We start from the raw sequence: 27,699 nt of genomic DNA on the forward strand, positions 1-27,699 counted from the left end.
TACGAAAAAATTTTTTATTGAAAGATGTTTATATTAACAACATTAATATACACAATAACAAACAGAAAAAAAAACAATTAAATGTCAGCAACAAAGGTTTCCTTTCAGCTCACAGATGTCCAACAGCGATAAGTTTTGTCAATTTTAACTGATGAAAGCAATAGGACTGGTTTATATCTGTGATCAGCAGGGTGCATTTGTCCACAGGAAAAACCCAATAATCCAGTGAAAGAGAAGTTGTGTCCTCTCTCAGTTTTCTAGTCCTGCCTTGCCCCTTTCCTATTTAACGCTTTTTCCATGTGAACTTTCTCCGTGCTCCTTCCTGCCCTGGTTTCTTCCTCTCCTTGATCCTGGGGTCAGCGGTCAGCAGGCCAGCTGTTTGGGAATCACAGAAAACAGATGACGACAACGTTTTCTACTACTTCAAGTTTATTAACAGTATCTGTGACATGACTACCAGAGAAAAGAGATATTAGATGTAAAGATGGTAAGTTATTATTTTTCACTATCGGAAACTTGTCAAAATATTGGACCTGTGGTTTAAGGCTTTGCAGAGCAAGTGCAGTTAAAGGGATAGTTCCTCCAAAAATGAAAATTCTGTCATTTCATTTGTTCACCTTCACGTTGTTCCAAACCTGTATTAGTTTCTTTCTTCTGTTAAAAAAAAAGAACATATTCTGAAGAATGTCGGTAACTAGATAGTTGACGGTAGCCATTGACTTCCATAGTATTTTTTCCTACTATGGAAGTCAGTGGCTACAGTCAACTGTTTGATTACCAAAATTCTTTAAAATATCTTCTGTTGAGTTCAACATGAGAAATCCATACAGGTTTCAAACAACTTGAGGTTAAGAAATGACAAATTTTATCTTCGTTTGAGTGAACTATCCCTTTAATATACCTGCCAATGTAATATTAAACTAAATATTAACAAGAATATTAAGACCTCCCATAATTATTGGTAAAAAAAAAAAAAGTAAAATTAATAACGGGAAAAAGCAATGTGGTAAGACCCCAAAATAATGAGTAATATTACTACTAATTATTAAAATATATGTTCTGCCCTTTTCTATGGTTTAGCACACTGTGATGTTATGGGCCTCTTGTCACACCTTGCCTCATCTTTTCCACTTGTCCCTCAGACACAAAGCTGAGCAGCGCCCGTGAGATGGCCAATCGTAGAGCTCCAGCCTGAGCAGAGTGACCACTGCCCTCCACACTGCCCTCGATGTCAAACCGGCCCAGCATGCCCACAAAGTGCAGAGGAAACAACAGCTGCTCCCTGAGAGAAAGAAACCAGGAAAAGGCAGAATTAAGAACGTTCCTCTCAAGGGATCGCAAAATCGCTAGCACAACGTCCCGGGGCTATTGTGTTTTCCAGTCGGGCTACCAAAATGCAAAACCGGCCTGCCCGACGGGCTATCTGAAATACTGTAATCAAATTGCTCTCTTTAATCACATTATTGATTAGTTATTTTAAGGGAAAATATGACGGCGCAAGTTTTTGATCATGCTGATTTATCCACAGCGCAATTTCTCATGAATCTCCGTGCCGGTTTTAAGAGAAACACATGATCAGTGGTGTAAGTTTAGTTTAAAAAGTGGGTGGGACAGGTGTGTCTGTCTGTGTGTGTGTGTGTGTGTGTGTTGCTAAAACAAATGGAAAATCAGATATATGTAACAATTCAAAAAACAATAAAAAAAAAAACCAACAACACCTTACGATGTCTAGAAATCAATTTCAATAGTAATGTTACATTGGGTTTAATTAGTCTTTTAATGAGATCCACTAGTATTGTTAGTGCCGAGAATTTTCACGTGAATAAATGCATAGATCAGCAATTTTGCTTGTGTACATTAATGGTCTTGTGGTTAAAACTTTTGCCAAGCGTGTCAGAGGTTCTGGGTTCTAATCCGCACACGTATAGATTTTTTTTTTCTCATCACAACAGAATATGTTCATCAGTGGTTACAGTATATATACTGGGGGGCACATTTGTGTGCATTTTGTTTTGTGATTTCACCGGAACAAATAGATCGAGTCTCCGCAACAGCGATGGATTGAAGTGCGCGTCCGAGTGAAGACTGCGCGAGCCACAAGAGAACACTGTATCCATGCAACTGATAGCATCGGCAACAAGCGCTCAGCTTGAGTTCAAAAACAACACATTTCAGCGCTAGATCTCTTATTTAATAACAAACTAAATGAATGCTCTGCTAGTTAACTGGAGATGTTTTATTTACTTGTATAAGGTACATCCGTGCCTCGAAATGTTTCACAAAGTGGTGGGGGATAATATCGACCCTGAGAAAAAGTGGTGGGGACATGTCCCACCCATAAATTACGCCTATGCACAATAAAAATTAAAGCACCACTTTGACATGAATGCTTTACTTTGCGTGTCAGAATGTTTAAATCCATGTGCTAAGTAACACACGATCACTGTAAAGCTGCTTTGAATCAAACAAATCAAAATTAACACTTTTAGCGTTGTCAGACTTTAAATCAACGGAGCTGCACACTTGTTGATATTTGTGTTTTGAAAAGGTTTTTGATTGATGTTTTGACTCCTAACGAATTTTCTACATTAAAAATTGACATGTTTTGGGGGCTAGTAAAATTCATTTCAGGCTACCAAAACTGAAGAGTGCTTGCCCAAAGGGCTACCAGCGATTTTTGAAATTTTGCGAGCCCTGCTCTCCACTGGACTACTCAAGCTTTCAACATCTGTATGAATGACACATCTGCAAATTCCCCATTGAGGACTGTATCCTCATACTTAGACAAAGCGATAATCCCGCAGGTTAAGAACTATTGAGAGGACGCAACGCAAGCGTGTGTGCTCGCCTGCAGGACGGCCCACAGTGCTGACACAGAGCAACACTCCCCTCCTGCTCCAATTAGGTCTGTGTGAAGCGGACGGAGTGATAAGGGCGGGCAGCCGGTCTCCGGCTCACTCATCTGTGTAATTAACTTTTCAACCACATAAAAAAAAAAAACTCAACACACTCACCACCACCCTGAACCACAAATCCTGGATTTGAGCATTTTTGGTGCGGGTCTCATTTATGGCATTCTAACTAGAGTTAAAACAAATATTCAAGCTCTTGATATGCTAAAAGGATCTTTTCATAAAGATGCAATAAATAACTGAGGCGCACACACACACCTGTCTTGTAGTATGGGAAAGTAGCGGAGGTAGTTCTTGCTGTTGATTGTGAGGTTCCCAGAGCCGCTGTCTCTGAGGGTGATACTGGCTTTGGCTGACTTCCTTCTGCCTGTGGGTAGGAGAGAGCGAGAGAGAGAGAGAGAGAGAGAGAGAGTGAGAGAGAGAGAAAGAGAGAGAAAGAGAGAGAAAGAGAGAGAAAAACTTAGCTAGAGTGATGTGGGAATTAAGTGACTGTGTACAGAAGCAACGGAGAGAGTTTTATGCGAGAATTAACGGAGACGAGCGGAAACCTTGCAGAATAGAAATTCTTTATCTCTCTGATTTTACTCGCAGGATCACACGACTTGAAGGAATAGCTCTTCCAAAAATGAAAATTCTGTCATTTACTGTGGCTCATGTTGTAGGGAACAGATAAGAATCAACAGCTCTGTTGTAGCTCTCAAATCTCATTTTTATTATAGTTACACTAGGGAAAAAAACTGTTACATGAAATAAAATAAATGTTAACTTGTTAAATAAAATATGAAAACCTTTTTTAAATTAATTTAAGCTATTTGCCAAGGCGACATTTCTTATTTTAATTTAGTTTAACTTATGTACTAAAATAACTAAAACTGAAGTTCAAAATTACTAAAAATTACAAAAATATAAAATGACTTTTAAAATTAATAATTAAATAGACAACTAATATTAAAAATAAAATGGACAATATAAAAACAAAAAGTAATTTAAAATATTAATAAAAACTATTATAGTATTTCATTGATACTAAAATAGTATAATCATACATGGTCACAATACACACACAGAAACAAATGGTGTTTGAATGAAACAAATGGTGTTTGAATGATGTCAAACCTGACAATGAATCTTAACACAGCATTGAAATAAAGCTGAAATAATAAAACACATAAAATGAGATATAAATATTAACTGAGTTAGCAGCAATTAACTGAAAAAGTTGAAGTTGAAGTATTAAATGACAAAATCTGAAATGAAAATAAAATTAGAAACAAAAAATATATAAAAATGACAAAACAACAAAATAACTAAAACTGAAAATATAACAATAAAAGCTAATTAAAAAAAATGAACAAAATACATTAATACCATTTAAAGAAAAACTGATAATTAATTGCAAATTACAAAATAATGGATTATTTAAGGATCTGCAAACTAATACTGCACATGGGTTGAATGACAATTTAATATTTAAATATTAAACTTTCAATTCACAATGGTTTAGAACCCACCACAATATTATAGTAATTGATTAATGTTTGTCCTCTGAATAATATTGTGCGATAGTAATATATTTTTGTCATAAACTCTTCACGCTCGCACATTTTTCATGCGTCTCTATTTATGTGGAGAGCTCATTTAATGCAGTATTGCACCAGAGAGACTTAAAAACGGCATTTGGAATCGATATTCTCATAAATTCCCTTATACTGTATAAATGGCTATCATTGCTATTGAAAGTGCAGAATAAATGCATTACAATCAGATACAGAATTATTATCAGGCCATAGACATTTGATTACAGAGTTAAGATCTGAGATTTACAGTAGACGGTCAGTAGAGTTGGAAAAAAGCTTTTATGGTGTTCACAAAATCGAATAATCTAAAAACCTAATAACATATTTAATCAGCCTGTGTATTTGAGATGTGGATATTACGTCGTACCATCAGCGACGCTGAAAGCGACGCCCTGCGGGTCGTACTGCAACACAGGAATCTCCTGTTTACTGGACTGAACCTCCAGCTTTCTGCGGAACTTCAGCACAAACTCCTCCTCCAGAGAGCAGTAGGGCATAGACAACAGCTTCTCCATCAGCTGGATCAACCGCACGTACTACACAAAAGAACAGCATTCACTTAGTTAGCCAACAGCACCCTCTTGTGTTTTCATCCTGAAATACACACTTTATATAGGATTCGATCGATGTATCAGTTCTTACATCTTGATCTGAAACGTTCTCAACCAGATGCTCCTCCATTTCCTCTTTTAACAGCCACCTGCTCCCAGTCAGCATTCTTAGAGGAAACAAACACAGTTTAGCCATTCAAATCATCATTTTGAGGAAAGAACGAAAATTCTCTAGCTTACTTTCCGAACTAGTTGTACTGGCGTTGTACGTTACAAATATTGTTGGCTTTTTGACCAATTGCTTTTGATAAAACATCTGCTAAACGCATAAAAGTAAATGTTTTCATTGCAGGAAGTTTTGAAGTTCTCACATTTGCTTGGTGTCTGACGTAAATAGACCTTTATCTCTCATCTTGTCCTGATGTCTCTCTATGGCCAGAATCTTCTCATACAGATCCTAGAATGGCAAGAGAAATGGAAAGTGGTCAGTTTTAAAGCTATTTCTGTATGAACAGAAATAACACGCATAAAAAAAAGATGCAAGAATCCTGAGCATGGTCTCTGTTGACTAATAAGTCAATGAATACACAGAATGAAGGACGAGCTATTCATAGATATTCAGGAATCCCTCAAAAGAAAAGATGCAGTGAAGCAAAAGCAGGGATTTGAAAATCGCCCCCGACACACACGCTCACACAGATACACACACACAGTCTCTATTATGAAGGCAGATCTCATCTCTCTCTCCGGCTCAGGCTGAATTTAATTGTGTGTGTGTGTGTGTGTGTGTGTGTGGAGGGAAAATTGAATTGGGGAGCACTTGGGCCATAACCCCCCTACACGTTCTCTCTCCTTTCTAACACACACACACACACACACACACACTCACTCGCACGTCCTCCTGACAGGAGAATCTGCCATGCGGAGCAGGATGGCATCCTCGGGCACACTTGTCTAAATTGGCATCGCGCCCATGAGCCTGGAGTGCCCGTCAGGCGTGGTGGTGCTGGAGCAGGGGTCTGACGCGGGACGCGGGGCCCGGCGCTGGCATGCAGCTCACGTCGGCACCTTCCTCACGCCTGTGCGAGAATTCATTTCCCCCTCAATTATCCCACAGCTGTTTGTTTAATTCGGTCCTGATAGAGTGCGTATAATCCACCGCTACTCGCCAAAAAAGCAAACATCGGGCAAAAACCAATTTTCAGCACAAAAAAGGAGGAGTAATAGAAAAGGAAGGGGGGAGGGAGGAAAAAAGCTGGGGGAATGCGCGTTACACGTTCGTGATCACAGCGCCATAACGAATCCAGAGAAATTCAAATGCCTTTAGGAGGGGAGAGAGGCTCCTCAATCTCAGCTTTTAATATGAACTTTCACTGTTGCCTTTTGGTTGGCCGGGGCTCCTTGTATTCAACAAATCATGGTTAAATTGTACAGACTTGCTCCTCCCAAAGCGCACATGTGATTTTTTGTTAAAGGTTAAGTCGAAAATACAGTATAATGAGCAAAAGATCAAAGAGGAAGGGCCTGCGGTTAAAAGCAGGACGTACTAACATCATGAGCCCGTGTTTTATGACTTTGCTTCTGTTTTTTTAGTGAATCATTTTTGGTATAAATTGTATAAATGTGTCAGATGGACGTCTTTGCCATTGCCAGTCAGTCCACTTTACACCCATCTTGGTAAAGCACATGGGCAGCTACTGCTAATGACTGAAATTAAGTTTAAATAATATATTTCATTTATGAATATGACAGAGTTTTGTTTCAACATCTTTATCTTAAATTATGCAAAAATAAAATCATTTTGAGGCAAGTCCAGCTAATGCACATGCACATTTAAGAATAAACACACAGGCAATACCTCTATGAAAAGGTGACAGGCTTTTTAAACTGTAAAGCAGGACTGTAGTGTTCAAAAATAAGAACTGTAGGCCAGGGATGTGTGTGACGGATTTTTAGGCCAGTTGATAAATGCAAGAAAAACTGTAAGATTCTAAATTGTTACTACGTATTAAACTTATTGATCTTTTACTGATATTTTCATGCTTTGCAAACCTGGTAAAAAAACGAAAAAAACTTGGTTTTCTGTGATGCATTGAATGTTGTTGTTGAGTTAAACTCACCAAAGCAACATGATAGCTGACTAAAACTTTTTTCTTCAAATTGTGAGAATGACTAATCTGTTTTGGACCCACCAGAAAAAATATATTCTATAAATGTACTCTATAGACCAAACATTTGGGGTCGGTAAGATTTTTAATGTTTTTGAAAAAGTCTCTTGCTCAACAAGACTGCAATTATTTGACAGTATTATAGAGAAATATTATTACAATGTATGCATGTATATATATATATATATGCATGTATAAAAGAGTACATCATGAATCCATTTCTCAAACCGTGTTTTTGTCGCCAAGTTACAGCTATAATAAGTTTATATTGGGACTATTTTAGACTGATTCGGGTCGTACCACTGCAGAGTTAGCCCAGTACTTGCATGACTCGTCATAGACATAAACAGAGAAAAGTAGCTCCAGCTAAAATGTTCTTACGCAAGACGCATGCAGTTCTGTTTATTAACCGCTAGAGCGCCAAAAGTTACGGACTGCAGCTTTAAAATTACTTTTCTATTTTAATATATTTTATACCAGTTTTTAGTCACACAATCCTTCATTTATAATTTTTAATATGCTGCTTCGGTGTTTAAGTTAAATTTCTTATTATAACAGCTGAAAACTGCTTAATATTGTTGTAGAAACAGTGAAACATTTTTTTTCCCAGGATTATTCTATGCATAGAAAGTTATAAAGATCCCATGCCAATAAATAACAATAAGCTTTGTTCTTTTGTTACTTTTGGTACCAAGTCGCAGCTTTAAAATTGTCAATTTTATTACGAAATTCAAAAAATGAATACAGTTTTGGTATAGTTGGCTATTTAATGTAGTGTGAGTTGTGACAGATCGCTGTATCGTCTCAGTTCAAGCACACATGAACCGATCATCTCTTCTCTCAGTAATTGTCTTGTTTGTGTGTTTGTATCTTAATCTGTTTTTTTAATTTTGAAATGTTTGAATAACTTCGTCATGTTTTTATGACAGACATCATCTAAATGTTTATAACCATTTCAAGAAAGGAGTAGAAATATAATTGTCATCAAATGTTAACATTGGTATTATATATGTGTATTGTGTAATTTAAATGTAAGTATAGCCTACACAAATCAGTTAATTTTAAGCTTTATTTTTATAGTCATGTACTAACTGGGGTTCCCTGTATATTACAGCATTGGTTGAGAGATATTATTTTTACTATATTTGCATTGAACTGTACCAGATACATAACCCAATTAATCGATATCGAATTGAATCAAAATCAGAACTGAATCAAAATCTAATCGAATTATGAAATTTGTGTCACCACCTGCCCTAGTCTTTACTGTCACTTTAGATCAATTTAATATATCCGTAATAATAAATAATAAATATATATTTTTAGCTACTTCCAATCAACATTTTAAATAAACAACATTTTTAAATTTATTTAATTTAAATTAAAATTATTATTTTATTATTCAATACATTTTTAATTCATTTATTAGACGCAAAACATAAATAAGATTTAAATATATGTGAATGGGGACAGAGAAAACATGGGCAAGCAAGTAAAATTCCTCCCAACCTATTTAATATCTATCACCTCCCCAAAAAAATGCCCTATTTTAGTTGTTTAAGAACTTTAAACATTAAATTATTAATTTTATGCAATAAAAAAGTGTCACGCAATTAATACGTTTTAATAAATGACCACTGCCGTACTAGAATACTTAGATACTTGAATCGATTGTGCAAGTGGCTTACTTTGATAGCAGTAGGCTAAATTCTCCTGATATATTAGGTACAGAATATAGGTCTCCTTGGTAAATGTCCATATTTACCATCTGTGTACTATCTGAAGAGTTTGGATGCGTTTGTGTTTTGCTTCCTTTTTCTCAGGCTATCAAAATATTGCTGTCTAGAGGAAGGAGAGTTGTACATTATTTTGTGCACACTGCAGGGTTTCTGAACGCAGAGCACCTCTGTGCGATTCAAAGCTGGATGAGGGAGAGATTTGACATACCTATTTAAATTAGCAGCAGGGGTCCCAGCCACTGCAGGGCAAAGGGGAGGATGAGGGGCTTGGGCGCACTGAGGACAATGGCGCATTAGTCAACTCGCACACACACACAAACTCCTTACTGCTACTGAGAGATGTCGTAGCCCAAGGTCGAGTGCAGAGATGAATGGTAGAGAAGGGAAAAATAAGCTAAAACAAACTTTGAAAAGGAATTAACCGCGGTGACAAAGAGCCGGTTAACGCAGGAGGCTCTCTGGGACTCTTCCCATCGCAGTAAAACCCCTGAGGCTGATGTGCACACACACACCTACACACAAAGAACAGCACGTGTGCACGCATACACACTCGCAAGCACACCTAATATCACAAAGCCCTGGCGTGCCTAGTGAAGTGTGTGATGCTCCCTGTTGTAAATGGGATTTAAGGAGAAAGAGCTCCGTCACACTCATCTTCCTAACTCTCATTCCTCTTCTTACAAATCCAAACCTGCCACTTGCATTTTCTTAATCATTCCAATCTCTGATGTATACTGGTTTGTTTCAACAACAACCATTCTATTCCATTTGATTTAGCACACTAAGAGTAAAATGTCAAACAAAGCCTCGCTCTTCTGCAGAGGGGCTGTTCCCCCATCACCCCATCCAGGCCCTTTTTAGGGGATCACCTCTCTCTGTCTGTGCCCCTCCTTCTATCCCACCTCTCTGTGATGTGCCACCCCCACCCCACCTACACTCTACTCTGTCTGTGCCACTCCCTTCAGTCATAGACCAGACAAAGCAGAAACCCTTCCAAAACCATTTCAAAACAACAAAATTTCAATTTAGTCCGATACCAATACATTTAGTGATTAACTTTTTTTTACAGAAATGCCCAAAGCAAGATTAAAAAAAAAAAAAAACTGAAAAATAAAAGTTAACTCTTTTACCCCCCAGAATTTTCTAAAAAAGTTGCCAGCCAGCGCCAGCGATTTTTGATCATTTTCAAAAAAGTTTCATTGCCCCCAGAATATTTCGTTGTATGAATCTGAACATGCAATATTTCAAAAGAAAGAACAGACTCACAGCTTTTAAACAAAACAAAACAAAAAAATTATTCTAGCTTCATGCATTCCTTTGTCAAAACTTGAATGTGGGTAAGTTCATAAAAATAGCAACATTTTGAGCAAAAGCGAAGAAAATCAAAGACTACATCCAGATCAAAACATAGATGGAGACCATCAACACCAGTCCTATACCTCATCCTTGGTCGACATTTCATTTGGTAACATTAGGCAGTTTTGAATTATATGCTGTTTTAATGTTGATGATCGTGTTATTTTACATTTGCATCTGCTTATGCTATCGCTTATTTCTGCTTCTTCGCCTGTGTTGTGAACAGGAGATCGAATACTGTTTTAGAAGATGTGTAATAGCGCCCCCTACTGTACAACAGCTGAAGCACAGAAAGCCACAAATTTCTGTCAATTGGGTATATGTCGAACGTCACATGACTAAACCGGAACACTGGTCTCATCGCATCCGCCATTTAGAAAAGTGTTAAAAGCAGTATGAACTGACGCCAATATCTATGGACTTTTAGAACTAAACGTTAGTGTAAAGAAGAAAAATTAAATACCCATCTTTGCTCGCTCCTTTTAAGTTATCTTGAGTAAAACAGCAAATTGTAACACAAAGCACATACTAAAGACCTGAACCGGAAGCGATGCGATCTGTTTTACAGAATACGGAAGTTTAGTTGCACATAACCCCTATGGCAGAGAAGCGTTGTCTCATAAATGACGGAAATTTCCATCAATGGCGGAGAGATAATAATCAATTAAAGTTGCAGTAAGCGATTTCTAAAAAACAGTGTTGATATTTGATATCAAGCCAAACAAACACACTCCGTTGAATACGCAATGCAAGTCTCCTTATCATAGCTGAGGTGAAGCAAAATAATGCTTTGCGAAAAATAAAGCGAAGATGACAAACGAATGACAAGGAAGAACAAAAAAATTACCATTCAGTACACAATATACAAGCAAGAGTTGGTTGTTACTAGCCAGAATCACACCAGCTCTAGGCAAATAGTGACACTCCAAACTGTCCTGTTACTATAGCTAATATTAGAGCATATCTGTGTTCTGTGAAATATAGTAAAACCAATGTTACTCGCGTATGGAGCAAAAACAATGCAATGTCGGCGTCCGTTTTCAGGCCTTCCAGCTTAGGTCTCTCGAGTGCTGGAAAGATTTTCTAATACTAACAAGGATCCTAAAGCTCTTGCCTGATCATAGCCCTTCTTTTTACAGTGATTTTCCTCTAAACTTTTCTCTCAGCCATCTCTCTTTCAACAGTCTTTCTTCAAATCTTCCACTTGCTCACTCTCTCTCCTCATCATGATCATCATGAGTGGACACGCCCCCTACTTCTCATTGGTTACAAACGCATTGTGCTGCTCGGTCCGATTCACTTTCAGCAGCGTTTCTCAGAAATCGCTTAGTGCACCTTCAATTAATCAAATTTAGTAGGACATCATTGAGTTGTATATACAATTTAAATTGCACAAGGCAGTTTTTATATCAGCTTTTTAATAATATACACTACCAGTCAAAAGTTTGGAAGAAGTTCTTAAGCTCACCACGGCTGCATTTATTGATCAAAATACAATAAAAACAGTACTATTGTGAAACATTATTACAATTTAAAATAACTGTTTTATGGTATTGATGGAATACACACAAAAAAATTAAGCAGTAATATTATTGTTTAAATATTGATAATAATAAATGTTTCTTGAGCAGCAAATCAGCATATTATAATGATTTCTGAAGGATGTGATAACTAAGGCGATATGTCACGCCACATTAAAGAGGTGCCAAAACGACATTTACTGTTTGAATTTTGTTATAAAACCCACAGAATCTGAAAGCTCGAAACTTCATATTACATTTCATATCAAAAGCAACAAAGCGCAGCTTATTGGGAGGCGAGCTACAAATAATGTTTGGTGAAGTTTTATTCACACGTTAACTGAAAACCGCATAGATTAAAAGATGTTGGTTTACCCAAATGAAGATTGATTAAAAGACACAATCGACACAAACAGTCAAAACGTGCCATCGGAGAAGCGCAAATTAAACATCACCGTTCCCACACCAAAGATTAATATCTGGCTGAAAATTGCATTTGCTGAAATTTTTGTATTTTGGTAAAAACATATGGCTGATAAATTATCAGTATTAAAATTAAAGGAGTTGTATGTAAGAAATTTATTTAAATTAATCATAAAATGGCCCTGATATGTCACTAGACATTAAGAAATCATGTTCATTTCAAATACTTATATCACTGACAACAGTAGTCCGGCCAGGATATTGTCATTTAAAAAGTGAAGTTGCAGCCCTCAACTGATGTTGATGTTGTCATGTTGTGTTTTGGTCTGATGCGTCACCCTCCACCTATCTACCAATCACGAAGTCACTAGTGTTGCGGCATCCGGGTTGCCAGCTCTGCTCTAGTTACCACAGCTGCAGTTACAAACGTGTCGGAATCGGATAAAAAAAAAAAAAGTCTAACGTTGCGAATCAGATAAACTGATAAACTCATAAACTCGTTATGAATCCGAAAAACTTCGTGACAAAGTCTGAAATAAAACAAGGATCTGTATAGGAGATGCCTTTGAAAGATGGAGACGGCTGAAAACGGAGAAGAATTTCTGGACAGGTAAGATTCATCTATGTTTGGCTGACTTGTACTTGATGTAAATGGACATTTCAAATATTCATGACAGTCGAACAAAGTTATGCATGTTCGTGCAAAGTAACGTTACGTTAGCTCATATGGAGGAGGTGGGTCATCGAATTGGAAGCACTATAGGCTCAATTCCACGGTAAAATAACTTTTTCTAACGTCCATAACACCAATGAAAAGCACATTGTAGTCGATGATGTGAATAATGTGTCCCACTTGGAACGTTTTGTTGCATACTTGTTTATCATGCAAGTTCTACAGCCAAAAATAATAGAATGACATGTAATCTTTCACATCACATATTTTAGCGTTATGGACGTGTACTGCAGAGTAAGTTAAAAAATACAGCTGGTCGCTTTCACTTATAGTGTCAGCTAAATGAATAGCTGTATCTTTGATATCGATTACACACAGTGACCGAGGCTTGTGCTTGTACTTACGTTAATGACAGATACCTACCGTTAGTATACTAACAACTACTGTTCTAAAAATGTACTGTCACATACGAGCGTACATCTTTATTTTATGAATAAATTTAATATGATTTTAATTTCTTAATTTAAAAAATGAGGAAAAATCCAACCTTTAAGGACACCAATTTTCTTTGTGAATGAATAATGTATCGTAAATAAATAAATGTACTTCCTTAAAATACAGGTTCCATTAGTCAGGACACCCCTATGTTAAATTCCCAGAGGCAGGCAGATTTTTATTTTTAAAGGCCAGTTATTTCATGGATCCAGGATACTATGCATCCTGATAAAGTTCCCTTAGCCTTTGGAATTAAAATATCCCCACATTATCACATACCCTTCACCATACCTAGAGATTGGCATGGGGCAATTTCCATAAGATCATCTCTCAATGCATATCATACCAGCTATTAGACTAACTGAAATAAAGCCATGCCAATCTTTAAGTATGGTGAAGGGTATGTGATGATGTGGGGATATTTTAATTCCAAAGGCCAAGGGAACTTTATCAGGATACATAGTATCCTGGATCCATAAAACAACTGGCCTTTAAAAGTAAAATTCTGCCTGCCTCTTTAACATAGGGGTGTCCTGACTTATGCACCCTGTATTTTAAGGAAGAACATTTATTTATTTACGATACATTATTCATTCACAAAGAAAATTGGTGTCCTCAAAGGTTGGATTTTTCCTCATTTTTTAAAATAAGGCATTAAGATCAATTTCCAAAAGATGATTTTTATTCCTCTTTTTAGTCAACTTTAGCATGGGTGTGTTCACTTATGGTAGGCACTGTATATTGATTATCTCTACAGCTATTATTCAAATATCATCTAGAACACTGCGGGCCCTATCATACACTCGGCGCAATGCAGCGCCAAGCGCGATGCAAGTGTGGTTCGCTAGTTTCAGTCCGACACAGTTATCATTTTCGCGTCCTGTGCCACGCTGTTTAAATAGCAAATGCATTTGCGCCCATGGTCTGAAAATGCGCCCTGGTCTGAAAATGCGCCATTGACCAACTGAAACTAAAGTCAATGCCGCAACATTTTTATATACTTAAATATTTAAAGAACGCATTAGTAATGTGCGCCTATAGGCATGTCGACGTGTGTACACTGCTTATTACACACAGTAAAAGAATAATATTGTGTACATAAAGATATGGTGGAATCCGGCTTGTACCGTAGTTGGTCTGCTTGCGTGCTTTAACCTCGCACACGAGCAGATCCGTTTGCGCTCTGGAGACGCATTCAGTCTTTCCGCTTGCATTCCGTCATGTAAATAGCGAATCTGCCATGGCACGGAAATGGAATGGGAGATGAGACTCTGGTTGGTTTATTTCACGTTACACCTGAAACACACCCATTACTCATTAAGAGAACAGGGACAACCCTTTTAGACCATGCGCCTCGCGCGCCGAACATTTTTCCCATCGTTAAACTAGCACAAGTGGATTCGGACACACCCTGAGTCCACTTTCGCCCAGCGCTTTAGACCATGCGCTTAGATCGTTAAAATAGGGCCCTTGGGCTTTGCATGTTTTATGTAAGCATTTGACATACACATATTAAAGAGCAGGAACTCACATGCAAGAGAGAATAGTAGGACTGTTTCCCTGTGTAGAACAGAAAGTGAAAAGGCCGTCCTTCTGCATCCCACTGGACAGCTAAAAGAGAGAACAGGGCATGAGTCATTTATTACTACATATCAGCATGCTTATATTTGGTGTCAAAAAGTTAAAACACAGATCTTCCATACCTGTCTGTTTTGGGAATATTTGCTCTGGGTGCTAAAACAAAAAGAAATGTGTATAAGAATCATATTGACTGTGTTAATTATCCAAAAAAAAAGCCAAAACAGTTGGACCAAATCTCACCTTCATTATAGGTCTTGCTCGCTTGTCAAAGAGTCCAGAGGGGAAGAGGTATGCAATACTCCTCTAAACAAACAAACAAACAAACAAACATACATAAGAATACACACTCGTTTTATGGCAAATTTAACGTTATATAATTATAACTCTTACACTGATCTATTATATCTATAGAGTGGTGCAGGGATGACGTATTTTTATAGGCCAAAACTCAGAAACAAGTTAGCATTTTAGTACTTCCAGTTCCATCGTCCCAAAGTCAATGGGCTTTCTGAATGGGATTTTGGTTAAAAGCCTGAAATAAGGTTTATGGTGGTGGATACAGGTTCAGACATAAAAACACACCAGTAATGCCTCACTCCTACCCCCATTTTTTTAAAGCTTTTACATACGTCTTGAAAATGTGGTTGCTAACAAGTTGCTAAATGGGGCTACAGATGTTGTTGGGCACATTAAACATCACGCCAAACAGGTTAACAGATTCCAGTGATGTCATTGAAGGGGGCATAAAACTTTCATTTGCATAACATGAGATATTCAGAATGGCAACCTTTTGGGTTTTTGACCCTGTTTTCCAGGATGAAGAGACAGAAAAGATGAAAGAAAAAAGTAAGGTGATGGCAGATGCACTCCAAGAGAACAGATATCCATGTATTGGGTCATCAAAACCAAAGGGTGAGGGAAACTGACTGGAATAATGCAACACAAAGAGAAGAACAGACAATCGGTGCAGGACGCAGTGACAGATGAAGGCAGCACCTGTTCATACCTTGAAAAGCAATATGGTCCAACTCCCGCAGGGAGGTTTAGCCTCGTCAAAGTGTTTTAGAAACCTCTGCTGCTTACACTTCACACACAAGCCCAATCTGGGAAAGCAAACTTGCTACCTGCACTCCCTCAAAACTGATTTTTTTTTTTAGACATCTGACCACTCATTTCATGTGCCATGGAAAACCCAGCATCAAAAACCTAAAAGTGCCTGACCTCCTCAGGTGACAAGGGCATGCATGTTTATACCATACAAATCCTGCCATCCCATCTTTTTTGTAGCATAATTTTTTCCCCTTTAATTAGTCAAGGTTTCCTGCACCAAGGTGTAATTTAATTTAACATGACATTTTTACCCTCACGCTGAACCTTACATACCCCACATTTAAAGGCAAATCTGCTTGTCAGAAACGGCCATGATGCAAAATACTGAACAGTTGTTTATATCCTAGAGATCATATGGCTCAATGAAATTACATCTCTTCGGAGATCTATCCCGATCTATTAATGTATTAAAAAATACACTACTGTTCAAAAGTTTGGGGTCAAGTCACCTTAATTTATATAGCGCTTCTAACAATATGGACTGTTTCAAAGCAGCTTTACAGTGATAATAGGAAATTAAAGTAACAGGGATTGTTTTGGCTTTACAACAGCTCTATAATAAAGCTATTGCCCAGCTAAAGTTAGTTTTGATTGATTCACATCACTTCCATTGTAAAGATCATAAGTTATCAACTTAGGGGTCGCTTACACGACACCGTCCTAATAGAAAACCCGCTCAATCACACAACAACAGTCCCTGGAGGGAGGGAGGGAGGGAGGGAGGGAGGGAAGGAAGGAAGGAAGGAAGGAAGGAAGGAAGGAAGGAAGGAAGGAAGGAAGGAAGGAAGGAAGGAAGGAAGGAAGGAAGGAAGGAAGGAAGGAAGGAAGGAAGGAAGGAAGGAAGGAAGGAAGGAAGGAAGGAAGGAAGGAAGGAAGGAAGGAAGGAAGGAAGGAAGGAAGGAAGGAAGGAAGGAAGGAAGGAAGGAAGGAAGGAAGGAAGGAAGGAAGGAAGGAAGGAAGGAAGGAAGGAAGGAAGGAAGGAAGGAAGGAAGGATATATATGTATATATAGATATATATATAGATAGATATATAATAAACACCAACCTGTGAAAACACTGACAGCATGCACATGTGTATTACGCGTTTAGTCTATAGGTATTCGCATTTGAATATATATGTGCGCAGGCTTCTAGTCTTTCTTTACAAATTGACCTCAACAAATTACTTGTCTGGCCTTAAAAACTATAATAAAGAATTATATATTGCTTCCGCGTAGCGTTGTGAACCGTTAATATTTTGACAACATTTTATATGTACAGAGGTAAAAAGAACGAGAAGAGGGCTTTAGAAGTTCTTTACTTTTATTCAGCAAGGACAAATTAAATTGATCAAATTTTACAGTAAAGACATTTATAATGCTACAAAAGGCTTATTCCAAGTAAACGCTGCCATTATTATATTTTTTTGTCTATTTGTTTATTTGTCTAACAAACATGACATCATATGTTATGAATATGGTTGGCTCTTTGACAAATTGCTTTTGTTCCTCTTTTGTAAATTGTCTGCTACATGCATGAATGTATAGTGGAAATATATAAATGTATATATGTAATGGCTGCTGAAAATTCATCTTTGCCATCACAGGAAGAAATTCTATATTAAAATACATTAAAATAGAAAACAGCAATTTTAAATGGTAATAATTAAAATTATTGTAATATTACTTTTTACTGTATTTTTGGTGAAATAAATGCAGCCTTGGTGAGCATTAGAGACTTTACATTATAATAATCATAAAATAAATTAAAATATCTTAGAGGTCCCAAACTTTTGAAGAGAAGTGTACATAATAAATAGAATTATTTACTAAAATTCATTTTAGTTCAACAAAAGGTTTTCAAATAGTAACAAGTAGTTTCATTATTATTTTTAAATGGTATGAAGGTTTCAAAACCACATGAAACCAACATGAAAACATTTCTAAAAACTTGCCAACTTTTTTTTTTTTTTAAGATTTTCTTTTTCTTTATTTTGGACACCCTTATTTGTCATTGACCCATGTGTTAAAGGAATAGTACATTTAAAAATAGTCTACTTTCTACAAACTAATGTTTGACATCAGTATTATTATTTGAGGAACAAAAAATCTGATATTTTGCAGAATGCCCAAGCTGATTTTATTCATACAATAGAAATAAATGGTGTCACACTGCCAAGCTCCAAAAATACACAACATAAACGCAGATCATATAACTTGCACTATTTTCCAAAACTTCTTAAGCCTCAATTACACTATCCTTTAAAACTTTGACTCAAGTTGGAATTGTCAAAAACTCAGCAAATTTCTTCCCAATTTCAGTGGCATGGTCTCTGTGAACGTCAGAGCCCACCTGACGGGTGCAAGCACAATGTGTGTGCGAGTAGACGAAAGACAGCGGGAGAAAACAGGTGAGGCTTGCAGTCTTTATTAATTACTACCTCCTGGCAGCGCTTGCTGTGCAGCTGTTTCACACCTTCAGCACATTCACGGGAACGTCATGTCGGCTGAAGCGCTTGGCACACACACCAGTGCCAGCTCAGGCACAGACGCCCTATCCTGTACTTGCTCTGTGCCCTGCAGTCGCAGCCATTTTCCACCCCTTACCCACCGATCAGCTGGCAGAGGGACGGTGCGTGTCAGCTTCTTTTAGCCACACTTACTCTGAGGACTCATTTCATTAATGGTGACAGAGATTGGGGAATAATCCTAAAAATCGAGAAATTGGACCAAATTAGTGGGATAAATCAATTACGGCCATTTCTTTCTGGCGCAGAATAAAATATTGGACATAAATTCTGTTTGTAAATGTATGCCAATTTCTAAGCGGGTCCCAGAAGTTCTATGTGACACCTGCAGAAAGTTGATAACTTAACTTTCAGCTTTTAGGAGTACCATAATGATTGTACTTACACTTACACTAACCCTACCTCTAAACATACCGATCAAAGAAAACTTTCTACATTTAAAAAAAAAACCTTTTAATTACTATATTTTTATACCAGATATAAAAATGAGGATGTCCCTTAGGTGGAGGTTTTTAGAGATTTTGTCACAGTTTGGTCACTGGGTACAAATTTGTCCCCGAAATATAGTTAAGTAGGTACACACACACACAGAAATACACTCTCAAGTTGTTTTTGTTGAAAGGAATGGCTGTGCAGTTCTTTTCACTATATTATTTGCAAACACTTCGTCTTTTTATTTCCTTTTTTTTTCTATACAAAGCTAAAGCAGCAACATTGAAAGATCCAGTCTTCGTGTTTAGTGCGAAAGCTCATGCGATTGCCGCCGGCTCGCCGTGCAGTCGTGCCGTGTACCACCTGCTTTGACACGATTATCAGGTTAACTGAGTCGTAACTCGTCCAATGGCTCATGACCTCCTGAGTGTCCGAATTCACAGTGTACGTCTGCCTTCAATCTTTACATGTTGTTGTGGAGTAAAGTGGGCCTTAAAGTCAAAATGGTTAACCACTGTTCTAGAATATAAACTTATATTTTATATAAAGGAATATTTTTATTTAGAAATTGCTCATGATGTAATTTACTTGTTAGAACTGAGAAGCTGGGGAGAATTTTACTTTATCAGTCATTAGACAATGTGTAAACATTAGACGATTAGGGAGACAATACAACAAATCAAGGACCTGGATATTTGGGACACATTTTTGAAAATGAAATGAGAACTTTACTCAGAACAGCAGACAGAGCAGCGCTGCCACCACAAAAAACTAAAGTGTAGCTGGATTTATTAATCCACATAGCTCTATTTATTTACTGGAGCGATAGACCTGACGTTATTGATCATGGCAGTAGTGAAAGTGAGAGCGCGCACTTTATTATAGTTCATAGGAGTTGTTTTTTCGGATATAAAGTTTACCAGTTTATTAAGCACCCCCTGAAAAGGTGTGTATATTTGTTTAGTGTTAGTTGTAACAAGTGTTTTTTGTACTTCGCTGTGTATGTTGATAATAATGAAAGGAAGAGAGTTTATGGATAATAATTTAATGTGGACTTCTTATATTCAGTCAAATAGGAAAATCACTGTAAGGGCTGAATAAACAGTTAATAAATAGAACTGTATGCATCTTAGGTGAGACGTCACAATTAGGGTGCTTTCACACCTGCCTCATTTACTTCGGTTGAATCGCACTAGAGTTCTTTTTTCCCCCTTGGTGCTGTTCGTTTGGGCAGGTGTGAAAGCAGCAATCGCACTCGGGTGCGCACCAAAAGCGGACCAAATAAGCGTACCGAGCGAACTCTGGAGCGGTTTGTCTGTGGTGAGAACGTGATCCGACCTCGAACAGACCCAACTGCCAAAGAACTGCGCATTTTTGGACTAAACCAGCTGCCGTAGTCAAACTAAATTATTATTTAGATTGTCAATAGCGCTCCCTTTAAACCATGACTGACTTACCGCGTTCTGCACTCTCACTAAAACCTCATCATAAATACTGAAGTTGTCTGCACTGCACAGTGAATTTCTTATTTATATCGCGTCTAGACTTTGTTGTTTATGGGGGGGATTTGTGAAAGGATAAAGCTTGTGCTGATTCTGAACATATACATTGTGAGCGAATTCTCTGCATGTCTGCCGGATTTTCCTCTTTGTTTACTTCCGGGAGTTCTGTTGGAATTTTCCCGCACGTTAATTCTGACCAATTTAAGTGCAGTTGTTGAAATATGTTCAAGACACATCTGGCCAACGAGTGATGTGGATGTTGTCACGTGACTGCATTTTGGTTCATTTCATCAACTCATCAACTGATTCGGACCAGAGCAATCAGTGTGGTTTGAAAAGGAACCAAAACGCCTGAAAATTATACAAAGTATAATTTTTCGCCCTTAGGCCGGACCAAATGAACCGAACTACAGGTGTGAAAGCACCCTAAGAGGATAGGCTAAGCCCCCAGCACTTTGCCCACACATCGCACCAGCACGGTTTTTGGAACCGAAACTTAGGAATTTCGCACGGTTCTGGTATTTTTCTAAAAAACGCAGTACTCAAGTTAAAATAAGTTCAACTTTTAAAAGACGCATCTTTGAGGCCTTGCGGTTTTTCCCTTTTCCACTAATCACATCTTGCGTTTTTCAAAGCAAAAACCAGAGCCGATCAGCCCTATACGCTCACTACGCAGGGCCCCGCAAATTACTCAAGGCCCTGCCTCCCCCTCGTGTCATAGCGCGTCAATTAATGTTTACAACATCCATGACAAAATGAAGCAAAACTAATCTTCTGGTCACGAAAAGGGGAGTGAATTGCGGGAACAACAATCAGGTAAACTTGTGTTTTCTCCTCTCCAAGTTTGATGTCAGCAAAGTAAAGTTAAGTGTATGTGCATTTCTATTGTGTTTTTTCGGTCTTGCTAACCTAGCTGGGCAGGTAGGCAGTGCCTATTGTTTGCATCTTCTTGCGTCACTTTGTGCCTTACAAAAGTGAGAGTAAAATACAATTATTTATTACGTTTGTTTTTGATAAACGACAAAGTGCAACGGTGTTTGTTTACTGCAGCTCGGAAAAGATGCGTTCATATGCACGTGCACTTTTTTCGCGCATTTTTCAAGCAGAAATGTGGAGACCAGACATACTGTACAATATATGGGCGTGAATAATGGCACTCCTCATCAAAGTACACATTTTACATACTTTTAAAACAAGACACTGATTATCTAGTCTCAGTCAATGTGTAGTTAAAAACTCTAAACAACTGCACTAATTATGCAAGATGGAAAGCAATGTATTGACAATTTGACATTGATTGACTATTGATTTATAGGCTATATTGAATTTAAAATATTGATTAGCTAGCTGCCTGGACATACTGGTCAATATGGATGTACATCCCTCAGTAAATAATAACCATAAATCAAGAATTGCTTCAACATGCATAATAAAAAAAAACTTTAACATGCTATGGCAAGCCATTTTAGCTTTTATTCATTTACAGTTTATGCATTTTTGATATCAAGAATTCAATTTTTTTTACTATTTGCAATGTGAATTCTTGATTATTTTTACTAGTAGGGCCCCTAAGTTACATTTTTATCTACCAATGTCTATTTTTGATATCAGGAATTACATGTTCACTAGTACAAAAGTTAATTCTTGATATCAATGATGTCATCACTCACATGATATTATTGATATCTGCATCACTAGTTAAATATTACAAGCGCCAAGCCATAGTATAAATAGTATTTTATATTTGAAAAGGTATAAAAGGAAATTGGGAGCCAGTTTGACTGGGTCTGATGCAGCTTATAAAATGAGTTATCTATAATTTGCAAGTGCTATTCTTACGTTTGTAATTATAGGAGATGTAATATTCTATAGAAATACTCTATTCAATAAATATTGTTTGTTTGAACCTCATTCTGTTCTATACTGCTGTACTTATTGTTTGACTGTTTTGTTTAAAGGAGGGAGGATTGTATTGGGAGCACTGTAGTGTTAGGTGTGACTGTGTGGCAATGGCAAATGGTTTACATAGCTCACGGCATCAAGGGTCAGGTAGAGGGCCCCTTAGCAGAATTTTGCTTAGGGCCTCAGGGAGGTCAGGATCGGCACTGGCAAAAACGCATTGTGTGTGAACGAGACCTAAGAAATGAATAGACTTTGTCCATTCTTTGTTTGTTTGTTTTTAAATAAGCCATAGATTCAAGATCAGATGTACTGCTGTATCAATGCTGTTTTTTTACATAAATATGTTTTATTTGTGGAAAAAGAAATGCAATATGGATGATTCACACTGCTGTATCATCATTGCCATAAAGCAACTGAATGGCAATGAATCAGAGGATGTTCCCTCTCAAGATGAAGAATAATGTGGACACAATGCTCAGAATCTAACAATGTACTTGTGACTTTGCCTGAATGTAAGTTTTTTAACCAAAAGCGTTGAACCAGATCCCCCCCCCCCCCCATTAAGAATTAACCATACTTCCAAAAATATTATGCAATGTTATTGTTCAATAATGTGCAATACATACAAATCTGTTAACATTCCAAAAACTAATTTAGATATTTTTCTATTTCTATTAAATAACTTGTGCATCAGAGTAAAAACATTTTTTTTTAACAACACAGTAAATGAAACAGAATAAGACTGAACATGGATATCATATAGAATAGTGTGGTGAAGTAACTCACATCAATATCCTCCTGTGTAAATGTCTCTGGGTCCTCCCCCATCATGTTGGCCAAGTGACGTTTACCAACTTCAAACTCCTCCACCTGTTTATTGATGAACTCCTGAGTGAATTTCTGTGGGCCTGCTGCTGCCAGATTCTTCTTCCACAAAGAGGATGACACACAAATCTGCCTGACTGGCAGCTGGAATTAATAAAGAAAAGAACACACAAGAAGAAATTACAGGCCCTGTCCACACGGAGACGCGTTTAGCTGTAGGCTATACGTATAATTTTTTTTAAAAATCTTTTCGGCGTTTCGTCCAGACAGTATTGGACTAGACAGATCCGGCGTTTTGGGAAATTTAAAGGCCTACTTTGATGTATTTTTATTTCTTTATTTTACTTCTTTATTTATTCATATTTCTTTCTTATGCTGTGATGCTTGTATTTTGTCTGATTAAGACATTTCGGATTTTGTAGGGATGGGCATTTCAAGCAAAAATAATATTCGACGATCGCTGGGAATTATTTATTATTCAAAAAACGCACCCCTGCCCGCTACCCCACATGCTCACCGGTAACACGGCATTCGCTGCTCCTACATTAAATTTCTCTGTACTGTAGGCCTACGTGGTGTTGTAGGCTCCATTAAAGAAAAGTTAGTTTCATATTTATGTTTAAATAATATGTTAGCCTATTCTTTCCATTTCATCTATGTTGATTATATGAAGTGAACAGCATGAGTAGCCTAATCATAAGATGCGCAATATCGAGAGACATAATTTTGACCGTGCACTTCATTAAGTTTTGTTTTATGCCTTTCTTTAAAGTGAATTTCGTTTTGTATAAATTGTATCTTAATTGTAATCAATGTTTCATCAACCAATTGCCTGGATTTAATAAATAAGAAGCAAATATAGCAGACAATATAATCAGGACATGGAGGCTCTGACGCGATATAACTTGCATTGCTCGTGAACTGGAGCTTGTCTCATAAATGAACAGAAACTCAGAAATTAGGGCTGCACGATATTGGGAAAAAATTACATTGCGATATTTTATTTTTCTGCGATATATATTGCGATATGAAAACAATTTCACCCAATGACTTAAATAGCTTTCTTTGGAAAGAATGAATCATCTGAATGACTGGGGTGATTTTGTAAATGAGTAAATCTGCATAGATTCTATTAACTAATGTAGTTAACTAGAGTTTAATAAATGGAACCTTATTGTAAAGTGTTTCCGATTTGTAATATCTCGTGAGTTCAGTGTTGGACAGATAAGTTGTTTTAACCATTCATTAAAGTGAATCGGTTCAAATGAATCATTAGTTCGCGAATTGGAGGTGTCATTAACGGACCACGGCACACGTTGTGTGATTATCCCGGCAGTTAGGACATTGCACAAGATTGGTCTCAACACAGAAAACATTTCATCACTGGATAGATTTTTTTATTTTGTTTATTGAAAGTGTGGTTTATCTGAATGTGTGGAACGCTTTTCAGAGAATATTTTTTTTAGCACAATTCACAACCAGCGGTAGTTCAGGAAAAAAATATATCCGAATGCTTCCCCTGAAACTTCGGTCTTCCGACCTTTTACCATTGTGTATTCTCAAAGATATTCAGTCAACTCAATTCATTAATATGCGCGAGGGAGGGTGAGAGAGCAAGACAGTTTGAAAACGGTGAGAGTGCGCGCGCGACCGGGGCTCTCTCTCTCTGCTCGTTCTCTCAGTTTTGCGCAGCAGTCAGTCATCTATCACTCACCGGTCAAATAAGGCTTTGGCGGGACAAAAATACGCTTTGGCGGTCGCCAAAAATTGTTCAATGGAGGAAGGGCATTCTGACTTTATTTTGAATTCTCGTGTTCGTTCAAGCTCAGAAATAAGAGAAAGACCACTGATCTGCCCGGCTCACAGAAAACAACGCGCAAGTTCCAGTCTTCTTACGCTTGATGTTTAAACTGACAGGACTTAAAAACACATGCAAATGATAAACTTTCACTATATGATGGTTAAACTTTGCAATTAATCCGGAGCTGCTGGCCCGTACAGATCATGAATCACGGATCAACTACTGTACGACTTAGGCCTACATCGCAACATCCTGCGATGTGACTATCGTGGATACGCACATCGCGATATCGATGCTAAAACGACACATCGTGCAGCCCTATCAGAAATATATCTATAGAAAGCTTGAAATGTCTATTTTTAAACAAAACAATTCAAAACGAAAAGAAACAGACAACTCTTTTATAATCCGTATGAAGTGTGCATTTCTCTCGATAGGCACCTTCACAATACTCCGAAGGTGGCGAGTCAGCATCGTCACAGAAAACACTAGTTTATTAATAAACAATTAAAATGTCTCCTTGCTATATTTGACACATTCATAATGATTAGGCTATAGTCTATTTGCCGGTTCTTTGTGGCAAGCTTTATGCGTCTGCTAACTAATTGAATATCGATTTGTGACTATTATGGTTTTTCATACTGTTCAATAAAGTTGAACAAAGAAAAAAAGAAAAGAAAATAAGCTACTGAGCCTAATATTATTTTATAGCCTACAGCGCGCAAGGTTTATGCAAGTTTTCCTCTCTGTTTTTAGTGTATATGTATCAGAATTCGAGCCTTGTACTGGTCTCGCATGTATACTACATCGGTTTGAGTGGTTTCGTGTGTACGCAGATATTTCTTGAGACGCTGCAGTGTTTACGGCATTTTTTTTTTAGAACGAGGGAAAAAAACATCGGATAGGGAAAGCTCTGGCTTCGTGTGGATCTGGCCTCAGTCAAATGCTGTTAAAGACACCATGAAACGCCATCGGACTGTTGGCTGAACGGCTGAATCTGATGCATATGGACGGTACACAAAAAGTCTTGAAAACACTTCAGGATTTTCAAAGTTGTCATCTGCTTGGTTGAATTCTCCAGAGTTTCCGGAAGATGTGTTGGTCATGTTCTTTAACAGTCCGTCTGACACAAACCCTCTGTGACGGCAAACCCCTCATGGAAAAATGCTGTCCTGTTCACAAATGTGACAATAGGCGCTTATCAGGATCAACTAAATGCAGGATTTTCAAAAGTATGTTAAGTTCACAACAGACTCTTTAAATTTGGCCAAGAGTTGGTCTGTTATTATTGTAGGGATATATTTTACATTTGCATGCTGCCACTAAACATGATGCTGAACAAAACAAACTGTAACTTTTTGCTTTTGGAATGTTGGATCATTCTGGATTGCTATACGCTTATTTCACGCAGCCGTTATTTTGAAATCGAAAGAAAGGCAAGGCAAGGTGGGAAGAAAACCGGAAGTGTAGCCTTTAATCATAGGAGAGTCGCGAATGCGATGGCATATTGTTGTGTTTAATGTAGAAATTAGTTATTCTAAAAATGTACATACATATACATTTACAGTGAAAATCATTTATATATTTTTTTTCAGAAAGTAAAAAAATAAGCAGGAACGATCTATATCCGCATATCCTATATTGGATATTAACATCCAATAGTGTAAATCGCGGCAGCAGCTTCAGGTTGGTAGTCCAAGGCATTGTTGTTTTATCTTTACTTCCGGGGTTCTTCCCACCGGAGCCTCGCTTTCGATTTCAAAATAATGGCTGCGTGAAATATTGCTGCGATCTCATGGCTGCTCCACCCCCACGCTACAAAACATGTCATGAGAGATGAGATGTAGTACAGCAAGAGGGAGTTATTTTGATTAAAGATTACGAGGGCACATCAATAAAAAATGCCGATATGTTCACGGATAAATCGTTTATAATAAACAGAGCAATATTCCATACAAAACAAGAATTACTGATTTTGATTTCATGGTGACTTTAAGAACAAGGATACAAGTAACCTTGGTGATCACGTTCAAATGAAATGACGAAACATCAACATTACATGTAGAGGAAATATTCTAAATAAAAAAGTACTAAAACGTTATTATAATATTGTTTACATATTTGAACGAAAATTGCATGAGTTATTACACTGAATTATATTTATATTATTTATAAATTAGCTATTAGCTGGCGTAGGCAGTGGACATAATGCCATGATGTTGTAAACATTTGGCGTGGAAACACACAAAAACATAACACACAAACACAGAAATACATTTTTTTCAAATAGTTCAGGTTATTAACTGGAAATGCTGCGACGAAAGATCAGTACACTCCATTCTGCACGTTTTATTCAGACTCAATAAGCACTCGACTTTTAGTATTCAGCCACAAGGACATACTGCTCTCTACCAGCATCGCTACCAATTACGACTAACTTGTCGCAAAACCAGCTATATGTCGGAACAAACACAAGAATGCACTTCACCTGCGGAGCCGTCTTTGATCGGGACACACATAAACTCTTCCCGCAGCTCACATATTTCCATAGAATCGATCTCACGCCTCTGCAACTGGAGGCAGCCATGTTTGCTCGCCGACTCGCGCTTGCTTAGACAGGAAGTG

General features: G+C 37.5%; 1 protein-coding gene across 2 annotated transcripts; it reads right to left on the reverse strand.

Annotated features, from left to right (window-relative positions):
* On the reverse strand, positions 1 to 27,699 carry mrps9 (mitochondrial ribosomal protein S9). 2 transcript variants are annotated; one of them, XM_077199243.1, is made up of 11 exons: positions 27,563 to 27,699; positions 23,235 to 23,417; positions 15,236 to 15,298; positions 15,118 to 15,148; positions 14,946 to 15,025; positions 5,412 to 5,497; positions 5,132 to 5,207; positions 4,857 to 5,025; positions 3,171 to 3,279; positions 1,113 to 1,282; positions 1 to 375 (listed from the first exon to the last, which is right to left on the reverse strand). In XM_077199243.1, exons 1-11 carry the CDS (start codon positions 27,659 to 27,661, stop codon positions 284 to 286), a joined length of 1,158 nt encoding a protein of 385 aa, XP_077055358.1. In that variant the 5' UTR covers positions 27,662 to 27,699; the 3' UTR covers positions 1 to 283. The 2 variants fall into 2 exon arrangements, with proteins under 2 accessions (XP_077055358.1, XP_077055359.1); XM_077199244.1 differs by having other exon boundaries at positions 237 to 375; positions 3,171 to 3,275.

This window comes from Siphateles boraxobius, unplaced genomic scaffold (assembly GCF_051911475.1).
Source record: "Siphateles boraxobius isolate OS27281-9 unplaced genomic scaffold, OSU_SipBor_1 41, whole genome shotgun sequence".
Lineage (NCBI taxonomy): Eukaryota > Metazoa > Chordata > Actinopteri > Cypriniformes > Leuciscidae > Siphateles > Siphateles boraxobius.

What these genes read in the sequence shown, in the direction of transcription:
- mrps9 (XM_077199243.1), bottom strand. Translation starts at nt 27,661, where the DNA reads ATGGCTGCCTCCAGTTGCAGAGGCGTGAGATCGATTCTATGGAAATAT. An exon ending in ACGTCAGACACCAAGCAAAT is followed by an intron (nt 5,208 to 5,411) that starts GTGAGAACTTCA and finishes GTTTCCTCTAAG; the next exon opens with AATGCTGACTGGGAGCAGGT. An exon ending in AGTGGAAAAGATGAGGCAAG is followed by an intron (nt 376 to 1,112) that starts GTGTGACAAGAG and finishes ATTCCCAAACAG; the next exon opens with CTGGCCTGCTGACCGCTGAC.